Below are 25,561 nucleotides of genomic sequence, written 5' to 3'. Positions count from 1 at the left end.
TTCCAGTCCAGTTGAGGCTTGTAAAATAAATATTCCCTCCAAAAAGTTATAATTCATAGCAAAATGTGTGGTATGTCATAAGAAAGGTATATAATATTAAATTTTATAGACTTTCACTTTAAATATTCTTCTGTAACCATTGTAAAATGTAGGAAAGGTCAATCGAAAGAAAACACCATATGTATATATATTTACATGCACAAAGATAGTCACGGAACGAGAGAGACAGCCAAAGTCAACATCTCCTTGAGTATAGACATCAATTGCCCAAGGGTCTAAAGGTCAATGCCAATCTAATAGGGCAAAAAGAATAGAACAGGTGTGTATCCTGCCAAGGAAAGAACAGCTTACAACCAAATTACTGGCCTGTTGATAGTGTGAAGCCTGCAGGTATTCCATGAAGACAAAGGCACGACAGGAGCCTTGCTCAGAATTAGTCTAGTCAGGTTACCTGGTAAAAACTTCCTCTCAAGAGGAGTTTTCTGATGACAGTGGCCAAAGGGGGACCTTTGAATTTGTACAATCTTGGCTATACCTTTAAGAGTTATAGATTACCTAGGCTGGGACTCCCTTGTGACCATAAAATTACAGAAGCACCGTGGCAGCATTTTGAGAGAAAAACAGAGAGAGGTCCCTTTTAAAAAGCTCCCTATAGCAGACTAGTGAAGATAAAATTGGTGGCATCCCAGAACTTTCTTTCATTATGGTAGTACCAAACATGTGAGCTCTGCATGGACATATGTAAGTTTCTGAAGCCATCACATGTTTGCCTTTGTATGTCAAGTAACATTTATATCAAATTGCCCTTCTCCATCTTGGAGTATTCCTGTCATACTTGGTGCTTGGGTCTTGAAAGTAGGATTAACTGTCTTCAGAAAGAATTTTAGGGGAGAAAGCAGGAGGAAAAGTGCTCCAGACAGAAGCAGGAGTGGGATGGTTATACACAGTGGTATAATGGACACTGGAGACTCAGAAGAGTGGAGGCTGGGAGTGGGTAAGGGATGAAAAATTACCTATTGCGTACCATGTACACTATCAAGGTGACGGGCACACTAAAAGCCCAGACTTCACCACTAAACAATTCATCCATGTAACAAAACTCCATTTGTACCCCTAAACCTATTGAGAAAAAAAAAAAAAAAAAAAAAAAAAAAACCCCAGCAGGAGCAGGAACAAGGCATGGAGGAGGGGAAGATGTCAGCCTGTGAGGAGGGACAGGACGTGCTATAAGTAGAGCAGCAGTGCAGATCGGGCAAGAAAGGTAGTTTGAACCAATCCTGTACCCAACACTCTCCAAATGGTTTTTCATAAGAACACTGAATAGTGTCTACGTTTTTTCAGTTTACCAAAAGTATAATTATGACCAAGGTAGACAGATGATAATATTGAGCACTTTCTCTGTACGAGGCACTGAGCCAAGCACTTTGCATTATTATGTCACTTAATTCTCAAAACAGCCCTGCAGCAAGTATTATTATGCTCATTTTACATGTACACAACTGAGGCACAGAATGGCTAAGTCACTTGCCCAAGGTCACACAGCCAGAACTAGGTGCTCAAGTCAGGTCCCTGACCCCAAAGCCAATACTCTTCTCTTCTGGGCAACACTGTTCCTTGGCCTCCATCTACTGTTTTAGTTTCCCACGCTAGCCAGCTTCTTCTGCTTCTAGGATATGAAGGACTGTCTGCCTTTACATAACATTTCATACTCATTTCCCAGCTGAGGCCATCCAAGGCACTACAGGTTTAGTAGTACTCAGCTGACAAGATGATGGACAAAAAGGCCCTCAAAAGTCAGAAAAAATGCTGGATGAAAAGCCCTCAAAACTCTATACCTATACGCATGCCCCAAAATCGTCCTTGTTATAAAGCAGAGTTTTCATTCTCAACACTCACCAGCAATGAGCCACACAGCTGTGGAGGCCTAACAATTTGGGCAGGAAAACAGACAAGCAAAGAAAAAGAAGAATGTAGTCAAGCCCCAAGGAAAAAATGTTAACATCCGGAACCAATTCACCCACGCAGGCTGGGGAACCGTTACACCCGGCTCTCCATAACACCCCTCAGCGCCCCCCACCCCTCCCCTACACGCACACACACACACACACACACGCACGCACACTCATTGAGGCTTGGTTTACTATTTGCCCCCCCAATAGCAGTCAAATTGGCCTGTGTCTGTAGGAAGCACCTCCTGCAGTACCTACCACCCAGTCAGAATATCACAGAGATGCCTTAAATCTCTGTGATGTCACAGTCTAATCTGGGTAATGCACGGTTGTACCAGATGGGATCTAATGTTCCCAGGATTAATGCTGGTCATGCAACCAGTGTTCTGAACACTAAAGGAAAAATGAAATGACCAAGGCCTGGCTGGTTACATATCTTGCAGAATCTACATTCCTAATTGTATAGATCTTGTGGACGAGATCCAGTAAATCACCCAAGATAGCAGCATTCATCTCATCCTCTGCCACACTCTATATTTCAAGAGTCTGGCTCCATATGGATTCCTTGGGAAAGGAAATGGGCCCAGAGATCCATATGCTTCTGTTGCTGTGAGAGCATATCAAATCCCATCAATCAGTTGCCTGTACAGAGTGGGGCTGGCAACAAGAGAAAGCAAAGCTTTAAAACAGAGATGGACTTGACAACTTTCTCTTTTTAGCTTCTAAAAGCCACTTTTTTTTTTTTTTTATCACTGAGTACAACAGACAGGAATATGGCAGACCATACAATTAAACAGACAAGAAACACATTAATGCTAAAGTCCACACACTGAAATGGTGGGGGGAGTGGATTTTCTCCAAATCCCTGTTGGAGACATCAGACTTCCTAGGAGAGGAAGGTTACTTGGAGTGGGAGAAAAAGTGATGGAAAGACAGTGAACAGGTGGACCAAAAAACCTGAAACTACTGTTAAGTTCTCTGAAACACTGCTGACATCCCACCCACTTACAACGTTAAAAGAGTAATGAAGCACAGGGTGTGTTTATCAGGATGAGAGATTTCTGCAAATAACTGATTCCATACCAAACAAGGCTGCTCTAGATAGAGCTGTTACAAAATAAATGAATCAGAGCAGTCACTCAGAGGTTAAAGTTAAAGCCGAGACTCTAAGAGCGGGTGTACTTGCCGTGGGTCCTCAAGGCGGTTTTCTAATCCTTGGGCATTAAAAAGAAGCCACTGTGGAAATCAGAATCTCTTCCTTTGTAAATTCAATCCATGGCAAAGGGATTTCAGCTGTGATTGCTGAGTTTGAAAAAATCAACAGTACTTAGAAATGCACGAATTGCCCGTCACTGCAACTGATATGTTTCTAAGCTGTTCCATTTTGAATCAATTACCAATAAGATTCCATCTATCCCGTTATGAATGGAGAAGGGAATGGGTAAAACAGAACAGTTAAAATTTCCCCTGAATTTCACTGCATGAGAGGATTTAGGATGGGAAGGTTTTAGACCAAATTCAATATATGTCACTATGCCTCAGACACTGAGATTTCTACGCATTAAAGTCAAAGAGAAGCAGGACATGTTGGGAAGGCTGCACGTGTCCCCTTCCAAAGACCGTGGCTTAGAGACACAGCTCCACACTGTTGGCACACAAAGGCCTCTGCTAGCAGGTATGGGAAAGTCGCTTAGAACCTTAGAGGGACTAACAACAACAAGCAAGGAAGGTAAAGACCCAGAAACTGTAAATAAGCTGTCTCTGACTCATGATTTAACAAATTCTGTTTTGGGGAAAACACGAGCAGCAAGCATGAATTTCCACCTTAAAACACTTAAGAGTCATCTACGAGAGAGGCCATATTGCCTAGTGGTTAAGGATATTGACTCTGGAGCCACACAGGGCTGGGTTTAACTTCTGGCCAGATCACTTAAAGTAGACTGGAGCTGTGTGACTGTGGATAAGTTATTTACCCTGTTGTGTCAATCTCCTCCTCTGTAAAATGGAGAAACAATCACCTTCCTCCAAGGACTACTGGGTGGATGCAATGAGAGAATATAACTATCTGCACGGTGCCTGGTACAGAGTGTGCCCTCAATCTATGAAAGCTACCGCTGGCTAGAGTTGTCGACACTCTGAGTGAAGATGATGCTTATGAGATTGGAGAAGTATAGGAACATCTATCTGGGGGATAAAATGGGGGGAAAAGAGTCTATTTTCGAGACTGAGACCTGGATTCCAGCAGGAAAGGGCAGCTCCCTTCTCCTCTGGATGGTCAAGGCCTCGGCACTTCTGATGAAGGGCCCTGAGCTCCTTGAAAGAAGCTGAGGAAAGGATCTCTTCTCTGTTCCTCTTCCCTAGGAGAGTCACCTTCCCCTTCTGCTGCCAGGAAACACTATAAACAACGTCTAGGGTGAAACAATTTTTTATATATATATATATATATATATATATATATATGATGATCAAATCCTGGCTTCTGTTTCTAGAAGGAGGAAAACTGAGCACACCGGGGCAGCCAGATGTGCGTTCCAACAAAACGGCTGGGGCTTCTGCTGTTTTTCTTAAAAAAAGGTTGTCCAATCTCTTCTTCCCTGACATTCAGCTCAAATATATGTTTTTCTTTAATTTAGTCCCTTTCCTCTTTTTTTTTTAACACAACCAAGCAATGCCCATTAATACTTTACTGCAGCTTCAACTAATTGGCACAACTGGCTCATTTTGCCCAGAATTCTGGGGGTACATCAGAATATGGCTTTATAAACAAAGAGTGAATCTTCCTATTTCCTATCAGATAAATCCTGACCTCTCAGGGATTTCTGGACCGCAGGTAGAAATATCAGAAACTAACCAAAGAGAAATATGCTTGTGTTATTCCACTTCCCTGCATCCAGAAAGGCCCTTCTGTCTTCTCATGGCTGAGTTCCTGGGGGGCTAGTAAAGCTGAGTCTCCCTATTGCCCTGTTGCCTGCCCGCACCCTCCCTACTGCATGCCAGCCAGCAGATCTCCAGCCTTCCACACCCTCCCTCCCTCACATGCTCACTCAGGTGCTGGGTTTTTGCCTTAGTGGAACCTTGAATAGCAACAGTTCTCAAAGTTCTTTTTTATTTTATTAGTAACATGTACTCAGATTCAGTACTGTTTCTAACCATGGGCTACAAACAAAGTAGCCACTTCAAGTCCCAAACATTCCATTTAAAGCCAAAGACCGGGGGAGAGGGGTGGGTGGTGGCTGCTTTAGACTACCATTTGCAACAATTTCTTATCCAAGCTGGTCACTAAGGTGAGTAACCACTACCAATTCAGTTGATAGGAATAACAGGCACTGTGCTAAATCCTTTGTTCCTGTATGTGCACGATCTCATTTAATCCTCAAACAACCCTTTGATGTACACATTTATTATTCCAGTTTCACAGATGCAGAAAATGGGGTTGAGAGAGATTAACTCGCTCCAACGTCATACTACTAGCAAGTGTTACAGCCAAGACTCAGACATAGCAGTCTGACCCCAAGAATCTGAGCTTTTAACCACTATGTTGTATAATTCATTCATTCATTGCACCAAATAGAAATGATAATAAGATAACTATTTAATGAGTTCTGATATAGTATTATTTGGAATGTATATATAGGTGTGTATATCTATATGTATAAACATATATACATACATATATATTGCAGTGGCTGGCACATAGTACATGTTCAATAAATGTCACTACTTTTTGTCCTTACTGTGTTGTTATTATTATAGTTTTATTATTTTTTAAGTGCTTCCCATGTACCAGACACTTGTGCTATGTTACTAGAGCTACAAAAGCAATGAAAACAAGCTCCCTGGCCTACAGCAGTTTATAGGGTGGTAGTGAGAGAAGATGGCCAGGAAATCCACAGGCTCCATGACTACAGAAGTCTGCACAGGGGTTGTACAGAATAGGGGCATCAAATGAGGGTGGGGAGCCATCACTAGGGTTTGAGCCCAACTGCAGAAGTCTGCAAAGAAATAAAGTCCTGCAAGGTAGAAACATGAGAAACCCTCCTAGGTGTGTGCTGGGCACAGTTTTGCCTCTGACCCTGCCCTCAAGTTCAGCAGCTATGAATAGAGGTCTTGAATGCTAAGCTGTCTTCTGATCTATCTTGTTGACAAGCGTTTTGCCTGTTACTAAGTCATCCTTTTAGCATTCTCACATCTCTGCCAGATCAAGATCTCGGCTTAGCAGACTAGACATGGAAAATGGTTACTAGTGCTTTCCATCACGCTCAAATAGTAATGGGGGCAACTGATTTTTTTTTTTTTTTGGCCCACCAATTCAATTTACCAACAATTAAGTTGCTTTTTTTCAAACCTCATTTTTCAAATCCACAGAATTTTTCTAGTAATTCCCGGGAATGGCACAGAAAATGTTCAAAGCATGAATAACTTACATTTCCTTTAAATTCACTAGTGCCATAGGAGCCTTTCAGCAGTGTTCACACAAGCAACAATAGGTTACACCATACACAAAAGACTAGAAATTACTGATCCAGGACTTCTGGACATGTGATATGAATATGAAAACTTTTCCAAGAACTTTATGAAAGTTCTTAATTCTAGCTCTAAAAACCTTTTCAAAAAATTTTTGTGTTGCTATTACTGTTACTTTCTACAACTGTATTAAAACTTCCCTCGTTCCAACAAAGTAAGGGATACATCGAGCGATGGCCAAGGTGCATTAGGAGAAAAATGGTAATATTTTAAAAAACAAAAGTTAACAGGATCATAGCATCTTACAGCTAAAGGTGCCTCAGGTGTCATTTGAGCCTGTCTCCTTCACTTCACGAACTAGAAATGGAGGCCTCATCAGTGGTTGTGAAATAACTGTAAAACATTTTTTTTCAACATTAATATGTCTGCCTTTAAAACAAATATCCCCGGTTCTAACATTAATAGCAAAGCTAGCACCAGAATCTTTGACTCCTAATTTAAGTCCTCTTTCTACTATAAATCATGGATATAATGTAGAATATGAGGGTCTGTGGGGAAAGCTTCACAGTGCAGTGAAGAACTCATTGACAGCCACATAAGCAATTAAGGTTTCTGAAATGGTTTACAATTCAGTTTTTCTCTACAAGTTTGTTTATGCCTTTAATTTTCTAATTAAATCTTTCTAATAGAGCTTAGGTATGGCCCCTGTACATATAGCCTATCCCAGGCTTTACTGCCAAAAAAAAAAAAAAAAAAAGTTGAATTATCAATTAACCTTCTGAATTGAGGAAACTTTGTCAAACCCAGGGAAGGAATTGCTGTGTTCATAATCACTTATTGGCACAAATGCTTGCCCCTCTCCACTGAAAATCATTTATTTATTTTTCAGCAGCAAGAATGGAAGCCCTGAACCACCCAAGCCACCCAACCCCCCAGGTTTACAATTATGGGCCCTATAGTCTGGTGAGATTAAAACTTTGGAGCGAGGATGACCGGGAACAGGACTTCCCTCTAAAAGGGAAGCCATTCTCATGGGCTTCTTACAGAACGCAGTTATTTCTCAGTGACGAGTAGTCACTTCTCAGTGTACTTTGTACAGTTGGGTGGTTTCTGCTTTTTTTTTTTTTTTTTTTTTTTGACAAAATAATTATTTCGTTGCTTTAAATCCCCGAGAACCTCGCGAAGGACAATCATTTGCTGGCCTTTTGTCTCAGGGGGCAGTACCCGGTTTCTGGGCGGGGGCATCTCTGCCTCGTAGGCATCCGGGGATCCTCTGCGTCTCAACCCACAGGATGACTTTCCTTTTTAACAGACTGGTTACGATATTTACTGACCCTAGAATTACCCATTTGGAAATGTTTAGGGATTAAAAGTTCTTCAGGCCGAGGGATTCTTGGTTTCTAATTGCTGATGTTTGAAGTCAGTTTGATTCCTCGGAAATCTGTTCTGCCTGATGAAAGCAAAAGCTCAAACTCCCCTCAGGGCGCGAGGTGTAAGATCCTCGGTTCCGTTTGCTTTTTGATTTGTCGTTTGGGGCGGGGTGGGGGGGTCCTGCTTGGGGGGGAGTGTCTTCTACCAAGGCCTTCCCAGTTGCCCCAGAGTCCCCACATTTCTCCAGAGTGTAATTAGAGCTAAGAAGGGCACCGGCCAAGCCTCAGGATTCCAGATCCCCTGTTTCCAAGGCCCGGCGACCACCCCGGGCGCACCCAGCCGGGCCGAGCGGGGGCCGAGCCGAGCCCGGGCGCCAGAGCGGGAAGGCGGGGCCCGCGCACCGAGGCCGGGCAGTCCGGGGCGCAGATCCGGCCGCCGTTCGCGCCCCGCGGCGCCACCGAGGCCGAGGCGAGGGGCGAGGGCGAGCAGACGCCGCCACGGCCCAATTCTAACTTACGAAGGTCGCCGAAACTGCCCTGTTTCCTAGGGACGGGTTCACGGGAAGAGATGCAATCCCAGTTCCTTCCGCGGTGAATCAGCATCTGAAATTCTTTGAGTGGGGGAAGAAATGGACGTTTTCAACCTGCGTGGAGGCCGTTGGGGGAGGGGACGTGAGCGGCAGGGAGAGGACATCGAGGGGGTTCATTGTTTTTCGAGACCCATCTGGGACTTTATACGTTCCTGGCTGGGGGATAGTAAAGAGAACGCTGAGGTGATGGGATTAGGAAAATCGGTTCACCTAGTTAAGAACTGGGCGCTATAACTCCACGGCTCTGGGCGAGGTATATAATAATGACCCGTAATGTTCCCTTTCAAAGGGAACTCTGTGGTTATCTGTTGTGGGTTGTTTTTGTTTTTTAATCCTCTAAAGTGTATGTCAGCATTTTGGAAACAGCCAGCTCATTTGCGCTTTGGCAATTATAGTGTAGAAATAAATACAAGACAAATAGACATATGAATGTCCTTCTAATGTTCTTAAATTTATTTCCCCAAATTGCAATGTTTCTCTCGAAATGTTTCTATAAACCGTTATTATTCAGATTTCTGTTCGTTATTCCGTTTACTTTCTGCATAGAAGAACATGACATCGCTCTTCAGAATAAAAAGCAGCATTCTACCCATCCAAAATGAAGATGGCATTATTCACAAAACAAAATGCCAAATTTAGTTAGAAAAATTTCCACTGTCCCTGTTCTTTTAAATCGCATCTGTACAGTCTCATTTTCCGGTGCTTTCTTTCAGAATTTGGTCAAAGTTATCATTTAAGAATCAAATGAAAACGCCCATTACCTAGAAGTTTCAAATCCGGGATTCTCTAGAATTTGAAATGATACTTAGGGGTGACAAAACTTTTGGCCTCCCAAATTTTACATGTTCCCAGTTTGTTAAACTGGCTCCACACAAACAAAAATGGCAGTTTCTTATCTCTGAAATATTATCTATATCCCATTCAAAACTGGCATTTTGATGTGAATATAGTGTTCCGGTGGTGTTATGGTGTTCACTGACATAAATTTGTGTATAAACACATATACTTGTGAATATACTTTTTAATATATTTATTTGTAAACAAAGCTAAACACTGGCCAATATAAAAAGTACAAAATGAAAAGTAGTCATTGCAAGGCCTGTTTTCACTTCTGGTATCAAAAGCTCATCGCCAGTTTGTCATCAGCAAAATATCCTGCCTCAAAGTGAAGCCGTTAATGGCACTGAATAAATGTTGATTGGTTGCACTAGTTGCTTGAATTCCCCACCTTTTCCCATTTCACAGCAGGTCCTCTCTACCAAGTCTCATTTTCCGCCCCTGACACTTACAGCAAGGGCCTCACTTAAATTAACTAATGATTATCCTTCCCCCAAAGAAGTATAAACAGACACTGATTTATAAATTTGCTAATTGCTGTTCCCAGTGCAGACCCCAGAGTATCTCAGTCATGCACATATAAAATTCCACGATTACTAGAAACCAGAAAAAGCAAAGCAAAAATAAACCACACAGATGAGAAAGTGAAGGAAAAGAGATTCCATATTCCACCAGTTTCTCACTTTTCCCTTTTGTGGAAAGTATCCGAAAAGGTCAAAACATAAACCTCTAATGGGAAAATCACTTAAATATTCTCTCCTATTGAACAACTTTGTCTTTTGAGAGTAAGAAAGCAATAACCAGCTACACTCCCAGAATAGTCATTGAATGGATTTCTGCATTTTCAGAAAGGAGAAAAGAAGATAATGTGCCAGTCTGCTCTTTATCCCTGTGGAATCTACACTGTTCAGCCTTACTACTTCTTCTTCTTCTTCTTCTTCTTCTTCTTTTAATCTACAGCCATCCTGAGAAGGAACTCACAGATTTAAGAAGTAATTGCTTTTCTCCCAAGTGTGAGAAATAAAGTTCTACCAGAGTCCATAATCAGGATCTCAAAAAAGTCCTCTCATCTTATTAATATTATTTTTTGGCGATAGAATGATTGTGATGGACCTGAAATATTTCAGTCTTTAATAATAGCAAAGAATGCCCTAGGAGAGGCTTGGATGAACACAATGTTTAGGTCTTCTGAGCCAAAACATATTTATCCCTTTCTCCTTGTGACCCAATATGAAGGATTAATGAGGCAGGACTTGATTTCATTAAACTCATGTTTACACACGCCAGGAAATTATACAAATAAATGGGAAGCACAAACCACCAATACCCAATATTTCTAGTTTTAGCCCCTAGTTTAGGAATTTCATGACACTCTTCACTTTCTCCTCACATACTGTATTAAAGGTATTTTAAACTAATTTCCTTTCATAATTAAAAGATTTGTATACCATTTGAAGTAATTGATATGGGGAGGAGGTGTCTGGAAAACGGCAGCGGATTTGTGTCAATAAAATTTCAGTCCAAACTCCACTGTAGGAAATTTAACTCTCCCTTTCTCCCAGCATGAACGTTGCCCCATGAAATTTTCTTTCTGGGAATTTCACCTATAAAATTAGGAAACCCAAGTGGCCAGTTCGGAACCCAAATACAGTGTTCAATAAGAAATAGCGCTGGGTTGGGTGACCAGAGTTCAGAATTGCAGTGCCGCTAGTCTGTGCCCTGAGCCGTCTAGAAAAGCCTTGCTGTCCGTTGGGTTTGTGCTCCCTGAGTGGGTATCTGAGGTGCAGAGACGGGCGGCCTCAGAGGCGGGTGAAGGGCAGTCCCGCACCTCGAGGCAGCGAGGGAGAGACCCCCTCCTCCCTCCAGCCCGCAAGTCTTCTTGTTATTCCTAGGCCTGTCACTATTGGCTTCTGAAGCGCTCGGGCGGGGGTAGGGGTGGGGGACCTGCGGAGGTGCAAACCAGTGCACGTCCTTCTTCCCCATCACAGCCCAGACTCCAAGTATTAGAGTTTTCCCCATTCCCTGTCCTCCCTACTGCCCTTGAGCAGTTTGCTCCTGTCATTTCTTTAGGTTGGAGAAGGTTAAAATTACTTCCTTTTTCCTATTGGCTTCTATTATGCCACCGCGCCAGGGCCAGTGTTTTACAAAGAATGTCTTCATAAGCCTCCCCGCTGCCCCAGAGACGTTGCGGTGAGCTCTCCCAGCCCCACGCATCGAGAAGGTATCTCTAGTTCGACTAGCGCGCGACAAAGGCCCTTGGCAGTCATTCCCCAGCGAACAATCATCCTACAGGCCAATGACAAATTCAAACCTTATCTCCCCCCTCGATTCCCCTTCACACAAGGTCACTTACCAAAGGGGTGGCCTTCGCGGAAGACAGTTTTGACCTGACAGGCCCCACACTTGGCTTGTCGGCGGGGCCAGGGCCAGGTACCTTCAAGGCCAACACCAGAGCAGGGGCGCACGCGGCACTGAGGAACCAGGGCTCCTTGTCCGGGACTCCACCCCAGCCAGACCCTTGGGCGTCTCACCCTGCGCGCCACACACCCAGTCCCTACGATCTGAGCCCCAGGCCTGTGCCCCGCACAAGCACATTCTCCCCGCTGGCTTCAAACTCATCACTTTTTATCCGTTACTTCAACGTCAGTGAAGAGTCACTTCCTCCGTTTCGCCCTGTTTCCCTATTGGGGGTTGGGGGTGGGTAGAGAGGTGATGTCAAGATTAAAATCTCAGAGTTTTACTTTGAGCAAACAAACCATAAACTGGCAGATTAATTCATGTGACCAGTTGATCTCAGTAACTCGAAAGAAGAAAGTGCCTTGGGGCAGCCGCGGTTTCTGCGCAGGTTTTTCATGTCTAATTTCACTAGGGATTGAGCGGTCGTGTGCATGCGAGATTGCGAGCGCCTAGCGGGTGTGCACGCGTGTCCTTGGGTGTGCCTACCTGTGTGTGCCCACCCGCACGCGCCACCACCTCCCCAGGCCGTCGGAGCGGCAAGGCTGCAAGGCTCAGGCCCAGGACCGCAGGCTCTGGAGAAGAAAATCCCTTCGCAGAAGGTTTAAATTATTTCGCTCCGCGGGAGACCCGGCCTCGGCCGAGCTCTGTGGAGGATTTTGGCGGGAAAGGCCGGAGCCAGAGCTGGGGAAGCCGGGTGGAGCCCGCGCTGGGGTCCGAGCACAGATGGCGCTGCCGGGCGCCTGAAATATACTTGCAAGGCCACAAACAGAGGAGCTGTTCTGGCCGATCCTAGCTTGAAAGCTTCTTCTGTTGCTCTTGGAGAGGGCGAGGGCAACAGGCTCGAGAGTCAGGCTCCTCGGACGCGGGTCTTGAGACCCTTTCCAGCTGTGGCGGCCAAGTCCTAGCGGTTTCCCCAAAAGACGAAGTACCAGAGCGGGTATGACAGAGAGGGTACCTTACAGGCCTTTGTTCAAAGGCCGATGGGCCTCGGGATTTTTCGGGGCCACCAGGCTCGGTGGAAAATTTTTAAAATACATACTGTACCCTGTGAGGAGTGTCTCCAGCGCGCAGCCCAGGCTGGTCCCCCGCTACTGCAGGTTGGCGCCCGAAGCTGCGGGTGCTCGGGCGCCAACTAAAGCCAGCTCTGTGCAGATGCGGAAAGAAAAATGGGCTGTGAAGAAGAAAAAGGCCGTGTTTTTGTATAAAAGTTAAACATCAAAATGTGACCCTTGGGTTGTCTGAAGATCCTGGGATTTTTGAGGCTCCAGTAGGGCGGACTGAAAACGGTGATATCAGAGAGAGATGGTATGCATGATAAATACAGTTGCTCTAAGCGGGTGTCCTGCCTGTGAGCGCCTGTGTGTGTGTTTGTTTAATTCTCTCCCCCGGCCCCGTGGTAGCTTTGTTTTTATTTTTGTTGTGTTTTGTTTTTTCTTGTTCCTGGCTTATTATCGGCCTAGAGTGGAAGAGCGGCGCCACGGCCTCTAGGCCCTAACAAGAAGACAGTTTAAACAGAATTGTGAGGCCCAGCAGGGCAGAGACGCTGCCCTGGGCACAACAGGGTTGCCTGTGCTACTCCTCCATACACACATCTTTGAATGTGGCTCTGTGTACGTTTGTTAGGGTGCTATATTAGAAAAAAGAAAGGCCTATTAAAAGGACTCCAAGCCCAGGTCGCGCCTTCCGCTACTGTCCGGGTCCAGAGCCCGCAGCTCCGCCTCCTTTGCTCCTGAAACTGCCGCGTCTTCACGCCACAGAGCCCTTTTTCTGAAAGCTCTTTTCTCATCTTTTGTCCAGATCGCAAGAAAGCCTTAGGCTCCAACTTAGGGATCCCCTAGGCCCAAGACAAAGCCAGGCCCAGCCTGTAGCCTGGCTTCACAGAACGCCCACGAGTGCTCTCAGCTTTCAGCTTCTTCCTTCTGAACTCTCGCCCCACAAATATATTTCGTTGTCTCTAATCCAAACGCCCAGTCTTTTCTTTAAAAAAATGATAAAGTAATGGGAACTGACCAACTGAACTCACTCCGTGTTACATAAAGCTAGTTCTAAGTTAGGTGTTCCACCCCACCCCCATCCCGCAGGAGCGAGTGAACAGAGTTCTGGAGCCCAATTCTACACGTTCGTGGCTCTGGAATGGTTTCTTTTTGCCCCATCCCTTCGCTTGTCTCTCCACTTCCTGGGTGGAACACAGGCTGAAGAGAACAGCAGAAAGAACAAACCATGATCTGAGTCCCTGACTATGACCCCACATATTGGCCCTTTTGAACATGCGACCGAAAACAGGCTCCAGGCGAACTGGGGCCTCCCAAGAGAAAAATTTCTGCGGACACAGCGTCTGCCATGCGCAGTTAAATAACTTCTGTTTTTTCCACAATCGGGAAAATAAAATAAAGGAAGCTCGGAAATAGTAAACTGTCATAAGGCCTACAAGAACTTCTAACTGTAGGAAAGCCCAAGCCCGATTTTGATAACAGATAAATGAGATGAGGAAAAAGACTCTAGCCAGAGAAGGGAAACACATATTAGCCATGCGTTCCTTTCTGGATTGCCCACGCAGGGGTCCGCGTGGACTGGCACCCGCATCCAAAGACAGGAAAAGGCTTGAACGGACGAAATAAATCTCCTTTTAATTTTCTTTTCATCGACTAATAAAAATAATTCCCCAGCACTAAACCCAAATACCGTAACGGGCCACAAGAACACGGAGAATTCATAAAACCCTGTCTCTGCAGGTCACCCACTAATCGCGTTATTATTAGCCTCAGGAGCATGGAAATTGAACTGTCACTGCCTGAAGAGAAAATGTAAGCGACAGCTGTCCCTCCTCGAGTTGGCCAGCATTCCGGCCGGGATCCCCAAGCTTCTGGGCCGCCTCTACCCCAATGCGGGCCGCCACCCCCTCCCGGGGCTTGCCAGGACGCGGACCGGATCTACTCCCAGCTCTGGCTGGTCAGCACGAACACCTCCAGCATGATTTTCGAAGTCTGGGCTGGAAGGTTTTTGAAGCCACTAAACCAAGCTGCGAGCGTTGTGTGTGTGTGTGCGCGGCGCAAGATTCTTCTGACAACAGCTGTTCTGCCGGGCTGTTTTACACAGTTGAAACCTTGGCACTTAATACAAAACGTTAAATTGTATTCCTCCCTCCTAGGCTTCTTTTAAAATACAGACATCGACATCCGCCCTAAGTTTTGTGTGTTCTGTGCACGTAATATGCATAGGATATGCATAGATCCCAGACACAAATTAATCGCACCCCTTCGCCCCCAGCCAATACTCAGAGATGTGGGCCCTGAAGAGTGACCCAGGGCACAGGGGTCTAACATCCATTCCTGTTTCAGTAAACGCCAACGGAGTAGAAATATAATTATGCTCCACCCCCGAAAAGTTGCTGGGAGAAGGGTGAGGACGGAGGTCGAAAGCTAAATGAGACAAACAGTGCATTCCCCATGACTGAGGCATCGTCCCGAGAACCGCGCGTGGGTCCTCTCGAGCCCTGGGAAGTGCTAGCACCTCTCTGCCCCCGCCATTGCCTTCGACTCGCGCCCCCGCTAACCCCAGGGCCTGTAGCCCTTCCGCTGCGAGCACCGGGAACGCTGCGCTATGCTCCCAGAAGACGAGATGCGACTAAACAGGCCTCCTTGTTGAGTTTGGCGACCAAAATGCAAAGCTCAGGCAAGCCCCCCACATTGGTTCTGGCGAATTTAAGGAAGGCTCAAGGCATTTGCGCGAAGAAAAAGAAACTGGTGTTGGAGTAAGGCAGGGTGTCAGCGGCAGGGCCTTCCTCCTCACCCGCGGACTGGCCATTCGTTCGGCGTCCCTTCTCCACCCGCCTCCCGCGGTCCGACCCGACGCACTCACCCGGGTGGGGCTCCAGGCCGTGTGCGGCCGCGTCCTCGGTGTCCCCGAGCGGGCCTGCGGGGCTCAGCGCCTCCATGGACAGGTCCAGCCCTTTCTCCTCCCAGTCTCTCAGTTTCCGCTTTTTATTTGAGCCGATCAAGGCTTCAACGGAGAAGGCATGTGCTCTCGAGCTCAGGGCGACTGCAGATCTTCTCCTTTCACTCATCTTAGCCGCCCGCACCCTGGCCCCGGCTCGCCCCCGCTACCGAGGGAGCAGCCCGCGCCCTCACGCTCTGAGCGCCCGCCGGGCCCAGCCCGGGAGAGGCGGCGGCGCGGCGGCCGAGGCTGAGGCGGCGGCTCCGCGGGTCCTCTGCACCCTCCCCCTGCGCCCTCCCCGCCCTCCGCCGCCGGGTAGGACCGGCGCCCCTAGCTGCCCCAGCCGCTAGGAACGAGCGCCCCGAGCGCTGCTCGCTCGCTGCATGAGCGCCCGAGTCCTGCTTCCCACCCACCCCGGCAGGCGCTCACAGGCTGTGCCGACTGGACTTCATCTTTTTTTTATTATTATTACTCTCTCTCCTCCCTCCCGCTTTTTCTCCTCCCTCTCTCTTCCTCTCTTAGTCTTCCCGTCCTTCCTCTGATCCAAACTTCTGGGAAACTTTTTTTTTCCTCTAAATTCCTCCCTTCCCTAGGAACAGGGGGCAGGCGGTGCGCTCCTGTCCGAGGGGTGAGGGAGAGGGAGGGGGGAGAAAGAAAAAGACCGAGGGGGGAAAAAGCCAGCCCCCAACCAATAGCGAGGAGGGAACAGGAGAAACCCTGAGAGCGAGAACCAATAAGAGGAAGGGAGAGACTGAGGCTCGGGCCAAGGCTGAGCGCCTGTCGTCGCCTGGATGCTCCTGGGTCGACTTTAACCCCTGGCTTCCCGGTCCCCTGTGGGTTACTCGGGGGGCGGGGGTGGAGGAGGGAGGAAAGCTCAAAGTCGAGGTCTGATCACCCTTAGAAACTTCTGCAAATCCCAGATCCGAACGTTTTCCTCCCAAATCTGGGCTTCATAGGCGCTGCAAGCCCAGTGTCATTTTAGTTGCAGATCTGGAATTTTGGGGCTCTGACAAAATGTTAACCTGTCCAAAAAAAAACCCAGAAAACGATTCTGATAGCCTCGCGCCTGCCCCCAGGTGCTTTTAGATCTGCTGGTTCCGCCCGAATTTCGCCACGCAGATTTTTACGTTCCTGTTGAACGTTTTATAAGCAATTCTGGTTAAAGCAAAACGAAACAAAGTGCTGCTACTATCCAGGGTCTTGGAACTGAAAATTTAAAGACTGCTTCCTCCTTCCAGCTCTACCTGGTGGAGGAGGAGACACCGGCGCCTAGAGAGCTACAGGCGGGCTGTAGAGCGCCTGGTTGAGGGCGCGCTCCTCAGGCGTATTCAGGCTGGGCCCCGCACGCAGCAAATACCGCCTTGCCCTGCGGCGCAAACGCTGGGCTGCACTTCGCCTATTCCGGGCTCTTTTTCTGGAGAACCACGGAGGGGTGCCAAGCGAGAGCAGCTAGGAATTTTGACCCAGAAGAAGGAGCTTTTTCAAAATTCCCTGCAAATCCTCACCTCCAGAGCCTGGCTCTCCCCGCCCCGCCAATCTCCCCCGACTCCCACCCCCTGCCTTTTAAAAATTTCAGGACAGTGCGTTCAACATGGATTTCTAAGGAACTTAAAATCCAACACTCCAGGCCGTTCTTATTTCCCACACCTCCTCCCAAGTTACGACACTGGTCGCCGGCGGCAGGAGACCCAGAGCGCAGTCTTACGCGGAGGCAAGCTCAGACCCGCGAAGTCGGTCCTGCTAAGCTGGAAAAACGTCTCGGATTTCGCGGACAGCGGCCTACGTAGACACAGCCTGATCTTCCCGTCCGAACGCCCTCATCGAGACGGTTCTATGCCTGCGCAATGAAGCCAGAAAGCCAGCTCCTGGGGGCTGGCGACAGACTGAGAGGCGGAGCAGAGAAGTCGCCGACAGCCAGGCCCGGAGCAGGGTCGGAACCAGAAGTTTAGGTCAGGCAGGCTTAGGGCTTGTTGGAGGCCCTGAGAACCAGCTCTCGCCCGTTCACCTGGGGCAAGAAGAGACGGTCTGCCCGGCCTCTGAACCGACGCTTTCCCTGCCTGACTGCCGTGGGGCCCAGGGAAATCTAGTTTTTGCTATTGTAGTTGGAAGCGCTCTGGTGCTGAAGATAACAATTGAGTGTCATGAATGCGCCTTGGGCCTCTTTGAAGAAGAGCATAAAGAGCCACTTTTGGATCCCCCTCAAATTTTGCTCCAATCTAGAAGAGAGGAAACTAGCTTTGTAGTAAATGCAAAAATAAACATGGAAAAACCACCGGATGCGTGCAATTCAGCCAAGCCTGGCCTCTTGGGCCTTCCTGGACCCTGTATCTCAGGCTTGTAGGTCCGCAGGGAGCATGTACAAGAACTCTGGGGAACTGGAAGCATTTAGCCCCTCAGCGTCTCCTGCCGCTCTGGCCAGCGGACTTGGAGAGCCCGGGTGGAGAGGCACAGGGTGTCCCACCTCAGCCACCACTCATCATTGCATCCAGAAGCCGTCGGGGAAAGTGATCTCGAATTCACTGCTACTGGGCTTCAGCAAAAGGAGTTGGAAACAAGGCAGGCCGGGAGAGCGCAGTTTCCCTCCCAGGTGGCTCAGGACTCCCTCTCAGCTCCCAATTCTGGTGTCAACTGGCTTTTCTCTGCCCGTGGCTGAACCCTGCTGCGACCAGACTGTGTGGGGTAGGATGGGGCTGGCCTCTAAATTTTCCCAGCTTTCTTCATTCCCCATCGGTCTGTATCTCCTGTCTCTCTCTGACAGCCTCTTGCCTTCACACTCTCTCACAGCCCTGCTTTGGATTGAGAAGTGGATACACCACAGACCACACACCCTCCCTGAGATCATGAAACTCACACAAAAAAGAGGACTTTTCAGTTATCCATAAACCTAAATGTAGGTTCAGAGGCCTGAACGTTGTACGTGCCCATAGTCAGTGTCTGAGAGACATACACGGAAGAATGAGCAATGCCTTCACGGGCATGCACATGCACTGCACCCCAAAGCATATGCCCGGCACACATATACGCCTCTCTGAGGAGTTCCTACACAACCCCCTTCAGCTTGCACATAGGTTGCTCCCACCCCCCATTCCACATACACATACACACATGTCCTAGAACTGTGGGTTAGGCAACTAAAACCAATCGACCCAAATGAAAGCAGGCTGGTTTTTAGCAGCCACAAAAATAGGTGTTTCCTCTAGGTAAATGGGAGGGGCAGTGAAATTTTCTGTGACTCTACAGCATTCGATGTAAGTTTTATCCTAGAGGCATACACTCCTTGGTGTGTGACTCTATGCTGATGGGGGAAAAGGTCTGGAGAAAGATTATGCAGGATGGCTTAATATGTGTGACATAGTTGTATAAACATAAGCTATTGAGGGGGAAAGAGAAAAGGAGGGTTGTAGGATTAAATGTAAGAATCTGGAAGTGTGGTATGCATTTTCCTCCCCCTGATCACATCAAAGGTTTTTTAAAATCTCTTCTCACTACCCCAGTATCTTTCCTTTAACCTTTAGGGAAAATAGTGGGATCCCCAGTTTATGAGACTAATTTCCCAAGCACTCCCCAGGCTTCCCAGCTACAGTCTCCAATTTTGTGCCCTGGGTGGATCCTGCAGGTGATTCACCCTGAAATGGGTCCATTTTAGTCCTGGAGCTGATTGACAAGGACTAAGCTAAAGGCCCTCACCTTCCCCCCTTCAGGACCCCAAAGAGGAAAGGTTGATGAGTACCTGGGAAGTCAGAGGAAACCTTGGAGTATCAGTGACCACCTGCAGAGACTTACAGGGAAGTGGAAGTCTAAGCCAAGCCTTGACAGGAGGAAAAGTTAGGAGGAGAAGGGCAGCACAGTAACTGCCCACCTAAAATTGACCATGTCCAAATATTTTGATTTTTCAGAGGAGAAACAGAGTTTTGCAGCATCGGGAAAAGTCATAAACACAAACAGGCATTCCCAGAAATGGAGCTACCACACCCATCAGATCTTTTCCTCCCATCACCCCATGCCAAATACCACCTTAAATACCACCACTGCTAATGCCTCAATACAAAGGTGACCCAACAGGCAGCTTTGATTTTGAAGTTTTGAGTAATTGAAAACAACATTAAAAATAGTTGGCCAGCAGGACATATGAGGCTGCTCCTAAACATGTGGGCAGGACACCCTGTGAGAGGCAAGGGAATTACAATGAATTTGGACATCAAGGTAGGTATAAAACATTATGAGGCGTCTATGGGGTGGGAAGAAACCATCGGGATTCCAAGGCGAGGTGGAGCCTAGTGACTAGGTCTGGTTCAGCCCCAAACTGTGTGACCTTAGGCAAGTCGATTGATTGATTAAGGGCCTGTGCCTCAGTTTCCCTCTCCTTAGAATGAAAGGGTTCCAAATATTTTACAACTAAGAAAAGCAGGCAAGATATCAGTCAGGTGCTGGACAGACCTGAGGTCTTCTTATTGCTGTGATCGAATCTTCCAGTAAGATGAGGCCAACATTTCCACTTTTCACTTCTTTTCCCAAATTGGCTATCCAAAGCAACAAAAGAGCATGAAATGGGGCGAGGGGGAATTACTGGTCTGCAGCCCTTGGGCGTGGTGAGAGGGAGTCGATTTCTGGAAACTCCTGCCCAATGCCAATTCCGCGGTGAAGGCGCGGGCCCACTCTTATCGACAGCATCTCCAGTCGCCCAGGTTCGTTCAGGTCGCCCAGAGCTGTGGGACCTTCATTCTTCGTTGACTATTCAACCACCCCCTCACACTTTTTAAAAAATAAAGTCCGTGGGGGCGAAATGTCTTTAATGATGTTTTTTTGTTTTCGCGAAATAAAATCTTTTATTTTTATTTTAAACCAGCAGCGTGCCCATCTCTTGGTCTTTCCAGATGTTTGCAATAAAATCGCAGGTTTTGCCTTTGGGACTGGAAATAAAATTTAACGGCCTTCACCCTGTAATTATTCTCTTAGCTTGCCCTTCATAAATTTATCTGCTTTCTATCGGCATTGGGGCAAGAGGCGAGCAAAAGGGGGTAAAGTCCCGATTTTATATTTGTGACTATAAAAAAGCGCCACCCGGTTTCCTCGCCTTCGGCCGCCGCGGTGTGGCCGACAGAGCCCGGCCCGGCGGGCGGCAACATTGCGCTATTGTTCGCTGACTTCGGTCTGCGCAGGAGCAGGGCCCCTCCACAAAGAGAGCCTTGTGTGTCCAAGCCCCGAGCGGCCGCGCCCAAGAGGCAAGGAAATCCTGCTCCCCCAGGCCGAGCTCCTCTTTCCCCCGGCCTTTCGCGCAGCGCCGCAGCCTGACCTTCGTCTGCAGCGTGCACCCACCGCTGCAGGCGCCAGCTCTGGTCCTGCCAGCCTTCGCAGGATGCGAAACTTTAAGCCTAAGCTGAGCCCACTGAGCGCGAGGGAGGAGCCTGCCCCTGGATACCACGGCGCAACAGAACCTCAGGACTGGGGTACAAGGCGAAGTGGCTTCTTGGGAGGCTCTCCAGGTCCTCTCCTTTGCTTTGCTTGGGAGGGCTGGAAGGTAATATTCCGCACTCTCAGGGTTGCTTGGCAGCCCCATAGAACTGAATCCAAAGTCAGCAAGTTTTGAGGTCACCAGTGCGCACCCCGAAATAAATATGGGTACACCAGCAACTACCATGTACTTGTATAAGAAACTTGTAAGTAAGTACAAGGGCCATGCATGTCTCCTGTGACTACACAAAGCCATATATATGTTCATCAACAAACCCATGCATGTATATACTTTGTACACCCACACGGGTGTACCCATGTATCTTTCTAGAATCAAACAACACAGACTTGGGTACATAGATAGCATCACACACAGGTATATGGGGAAACATCTTGGCCACACACTCAGTTGCCCCCAAAGTCTGCAGAAATCTACACACATTCTGCCTGCGGCATCTCTTGGCTGCAAGCCACAGCTTCCTTGGGCTCTCCCTCTTGAAGTTTAATCCATGTGGCTGTCCTGTAACCTCCTCCCCTTTATCTGCACAGAGCTCCCTGCTTGGTCAAGGTCTCTGAGGCAATAAAAGAAGGGAAGAATGAGGAGCACCAGCCTCCAAGCCTTGCCCTTTGGGAGAGCCATCCAGTGCCTGGGGGACATCAGAGCTTTTTCCGAAGCCCCAGGATCCCCAGCAGGGACCGGCAGAGAAAGGAGAGGGCCAAGTGGGAGCAACAGAGCTTTGTCTTGTTTTGCTTTTTATCATGTGCAGTCCCTTCCGCCCTTCAGCCAGCGGGCTTTGGGCCAGAAAGCAAAATCACAGGAGCCAGAGAATTCTTTTGGGTTCTTTCTGGTCTCAGGACCTTAGCACTTCCAAGTTCACCCCTTTATGTGATCCCATCCGTGCTTTCCTGCTGGGTTTGCAGGTGCTTGGCTAAGCAAAGAGTTATCCCTTTGGTTTTTCCACTCAGAGGAAGAATTATCTAAATTTTATGGGGGAAAGACTGCATCAGGCCCTGAAGTCTAACTCAGTGACAACCCTATGTCTAACTCAGGGACATAAAGAGGATACCCCAGTTCCTGCAGGGTGGGAGAAGCTGGGGCGGGCAGAAGGTGAGGCAAGGGAGAGGGGCACCTAGCACTGAAATCTATTAGGGCAAGAGGACTAGCAGTAAAGGCAACCAATCTGAGTCATTAGGGCCTTGATATGATGATTTTTTTTTCCAGAAGTGGTTGGATTTCATTTGTCACTAATAAAATGGCCACCTAGGAGCAAAGTGGTCTCAGTGGAACTGCAGGAGCCTACCCAGCCCTGAGCCATCATCTACAAAAACCCACATGTGGATTTTTACAGCCTCCTTATGGTCAATCTGTCCTCAACAACAGTAGAAAATGAACTGTCCATTATCGAAAGAGAGTAGAAAACAAATCTCCACACTGGACCAATCATGCAGCTCAAGGTGGGGCTGGGGAATTAGCTCCTGCAGCCTGCCAAGGTCGGAGTAGCTGGCATAGCCAGACTTGTACTTGTCTCTGCTCATAGACTCAGGTGGGAGTATGAGCTAGGTCTCAGAAGATTTTTCTATGGTTTGGGCCCATAATTCTTTGGCTACCTCTTCAACCCAAAACCAAATCAAAGGGTGTGGGAAGGAATCCAGAACTCCTGGGCATAGAGTACCTGGTGACATCAAAACTAGCCAGAGTAAGGAGATCACCAGCACCAGGAGCACAGTTGCTCCTGGACAAATGAGCCCTTGAAGTTGTTGAGATAGATGGATAGATATAGATTCAGGTATATAATTTTAAAATGATGTTTTAGAAATTCAATGTTCTTTTATACCAGAGACACACATATGGGTGTCTGTGGAGAGGCAGACATTGCCAGAGTCCCTTGGCCTGCTGCTGGGAAAGAGTTGGGGGAGGGGCAGTCCCTCCTCCCCATCAGCTGCAAGAGGCATAGCACTCTGGCCCCCAGCCAAGTATCCCAGAAAGCCAGGAGTGAAGAAAGTTGTCTGTCTCTAACCAAGAAAAATACTTAATTCACATACCTTCCAAGGACTTCATAGGATGCCAACAAATCCAGACAAATGAAGGTATTTCCAGAATGGAACAATCTGTGAATCTATGTTCTCCTAATTATCAATGGTGTCTCCAGTATTAGGGGACTACAACAAAGTTTGAGGGCTCTGAGGGCAAGGGCCAATGGCACTACCCAGGTGGGAACTGCACCAACACCAATATTGCTGTCCTTGGCCACCTTCACCACTGAAAATGAGAACTTTGACCCAGCTCAGAAAACAGCAGAAGGCAATGCTATCCAGAGGCCTTTCCTTCCAGGAAAAGCAGAGAGAGAAAAGATAAGTGTTTATTTTCACACCCTTTCTCTCTTGCCACCAGGTCTCATTTTGTGTCTCCTCTCTTTCTGGTCTGCTCCAATCGTGAAGAGTTAATATTTACTGAGCTTTTTACCCTGTGTCTGGCCCTGTGCTGAATGCTTTGCAGAGACTAACTCACTCCACCCACTTCAAGTTCCATGAGCCAAGAAGTAGTATTACTTGCCCCATTTTACACATGAGAAAACCGAAGTGTGGAGGAGTTATGCAACTTGGCAAAGGTCTCACAGTCTTTATGGCAGATAGTCTGGCTCTAGAGCCAGAATTCTTAACTCATATACCCCCAGCCTCTCTCCCTGCAACTTTGCACATTTGGGTTCTCTCTGCTGCAAGTGACCGGGGTAAAGACGGGGGCACTCATGAAATTGTCTTATACAAGTTTAAAAATGCCTGCTGGGATCTAAAATCCACACGGGAGGGAGTTCTTCCCAGCTTGTGCCCAGCATCCTTGCAAGTAAGGGGATAACAGGGCAGGGGTTCTCATCCTGACTTTACTCAAGGCGTGGCTTAGACAAGTGCCCAGCAGAACAGATGTCAGGGCACGAGCCACAGGGATTGATCCCGGAAGGGAAGCTCCAGGCCGTCACCTCCTGGCTGGGCTCAGCCAACTAGGATCCTGTTGTCCACCTCAGGCCGGAACGCGGCCTGCCCTCGTGGGGCCGAGACCCAGTCGGCCTGGGTTGCTTCACCTGAGAAGCGTCACTTTCCAAGGCTCTGACCCTTTATTGGCTCAGTCCCAAAGCCACCTAGTCCCTGAATGCTTCCGGACCTCCAGCCCCACCCACCAATACTCTCCGGGCTGCTGATCCCCCACACACTGTTAGGATGGCAAGCGAGAGAGTCGGAGGCAACAGGGACTCTTCCGAGCCCCCAGCTCAGCTCAAAGCACCTGCTCATCCTGAGTGGAATTTGTCCGCGCGGTGGTGGCCGGTAGCCAGTGCGGAGCAAACCTTGTCTGCCTTCAGACTGGCTTGCTTGAGGACCGAGTGTGTTAACCCCGCGGGAGCGCCATCTGCGTGACTCCGTCACGGCTGGCGGGACGCTGCTGCCTGTGATGGGCCCTCAGTGTTTTCAAACGGAGTCCCCCTCCTGGGTCTCCCCCAACACACATACACACACTCACGGGTTTCACTCGGGGGTCCTTGAGATGCAAATAAAGAATGAGTCTCAATGCTCCGAGCACTTACTGGTTTATTTCTCAGAATAGCTACGGCCTCGGAAATCAGATTTGTCGCGGGAGAGTGGACAGGGAGAGAAAACCCCCAGGTCCTTAGGGCCAAACGGAAGGGAGCAGAAAGAACTCTGGACTTCCGAAGAAAAACCTCCACTAGGAAGAGAAAGCTGGCTTAATTTGGCCTGACAGGGGAGCCCAAGGAGGGCTCCCGTGAAGCCACACACAAGCTCCGGGAAATGCGACTGGGTAAGAGATACAAATTCGCCGTCGGAGTCCCCACCCCTCAAGGGCGCACGTCCGTAGCGGTGCGGAAAAGTCCCGCGCGGTCTCCTGGCCCTAAGGCGGCTCCAGTTGGGGGACTGAGTTTGGTCTTGTTTCGGCGCCCGGGTGGCTGCAGCCTCCTCCCCTGGCAGGGGCCGCAGACCTAGCTCTCCCCCGGCCCGGCCCGACCCCCAGTAAAGGTTGGCCTGGGGAGCCCGAGTCTGGGGGCGAGAATGAAGAAGGAAGCTGTGGGGAAAACGAAGCCAGTCTCTGGGACCCCCACCCCCAGTCCGAGTCCAGGCCGCAGTGGGCTGCTTCTTGTGGGATCCAGAAGGAGAGGGAAGAGGGTGAAAGTCAAGAAGACTTCCCCCCTTTATTTTCCCTTTTTCCTTATTCTGGGTTTCCCAGTGGAATGTTGGCGGCCTCTCTTCTTGGGTTACTTTTTCTCTCCCCTTGATGGCAAATCCAATCTCACTGGCCGACTTGCTTTACGAAAACACTGCATTAAAACTCCTGGGAGGTAATGCCGCGTTGCACGGGTGTCCTTGGTGTGGGTGTTGCCCCAGGCCTAAGCTCCTCAATCCCCCTGATCTCCCTCCTGTCCTCACTAGTAACCGCTCAGATATCTGCCCACCAGGGGAGCTTCCCCCTGGCCTACAGGTGCATTTTTTTTTTTTTTTTCACCCA

At 48.2% G+C, this 25,561-nt stretch overlaps 1 protein-coding gene across 2 annotated transcripts in view; it reads right to left on the bottom strand.

Annotated features, from left to right (window-relative positions):
- TBX15 (T-box transcription factor 15) overlaps positions 1–17,409 on the bottom strand; it is a 108,855-nt gene extending 91,446 nt beyond the window's left edge. Inside the window, exon 1 of one of the 2 annotated variants that reach the window (XM_069478901.1) lies at positions 17,248–17,409. Coding sequence is in view for 1 of the 2 variants with exons in the window: in XM_069478900.1 (XP_069335001.1) it covers positions 15,526–15,730 (205 nt within the window). In the remaining variant the exon portion in view is untranslated. Of the gene's footprint in view, positions 1–15,525; positions 15,731–17,247 lie in introns of those variants that run through there. The other variant, XM_069478900.1, reaches the window with a different exon arrangement.
- Between the last annotated feature and the right edge of the window lie 8,152 nt (positions 17,410–25,561).

The sequence above is a fragment of the Eulemur rufifrons genome, chromosome 8, assembly GCF_041146395.1.
Source record: "Eulemur rufifrons isolate Redbay chromosome 8, OSU_ERuf_1, whole genome shotgun sequence".
Classification (NCBI taxonomy): Eukaryota; Metazoa; Chordata; class Mammalia; order Primates; family Lemuridae; genus Eulemur; species Eulemur rufifrons.
The sequence above is the reverse complement of the archived record's forward strand: the minus strand, read 5'-3'. Positions and strand labels throughout refer to the sequence as shown.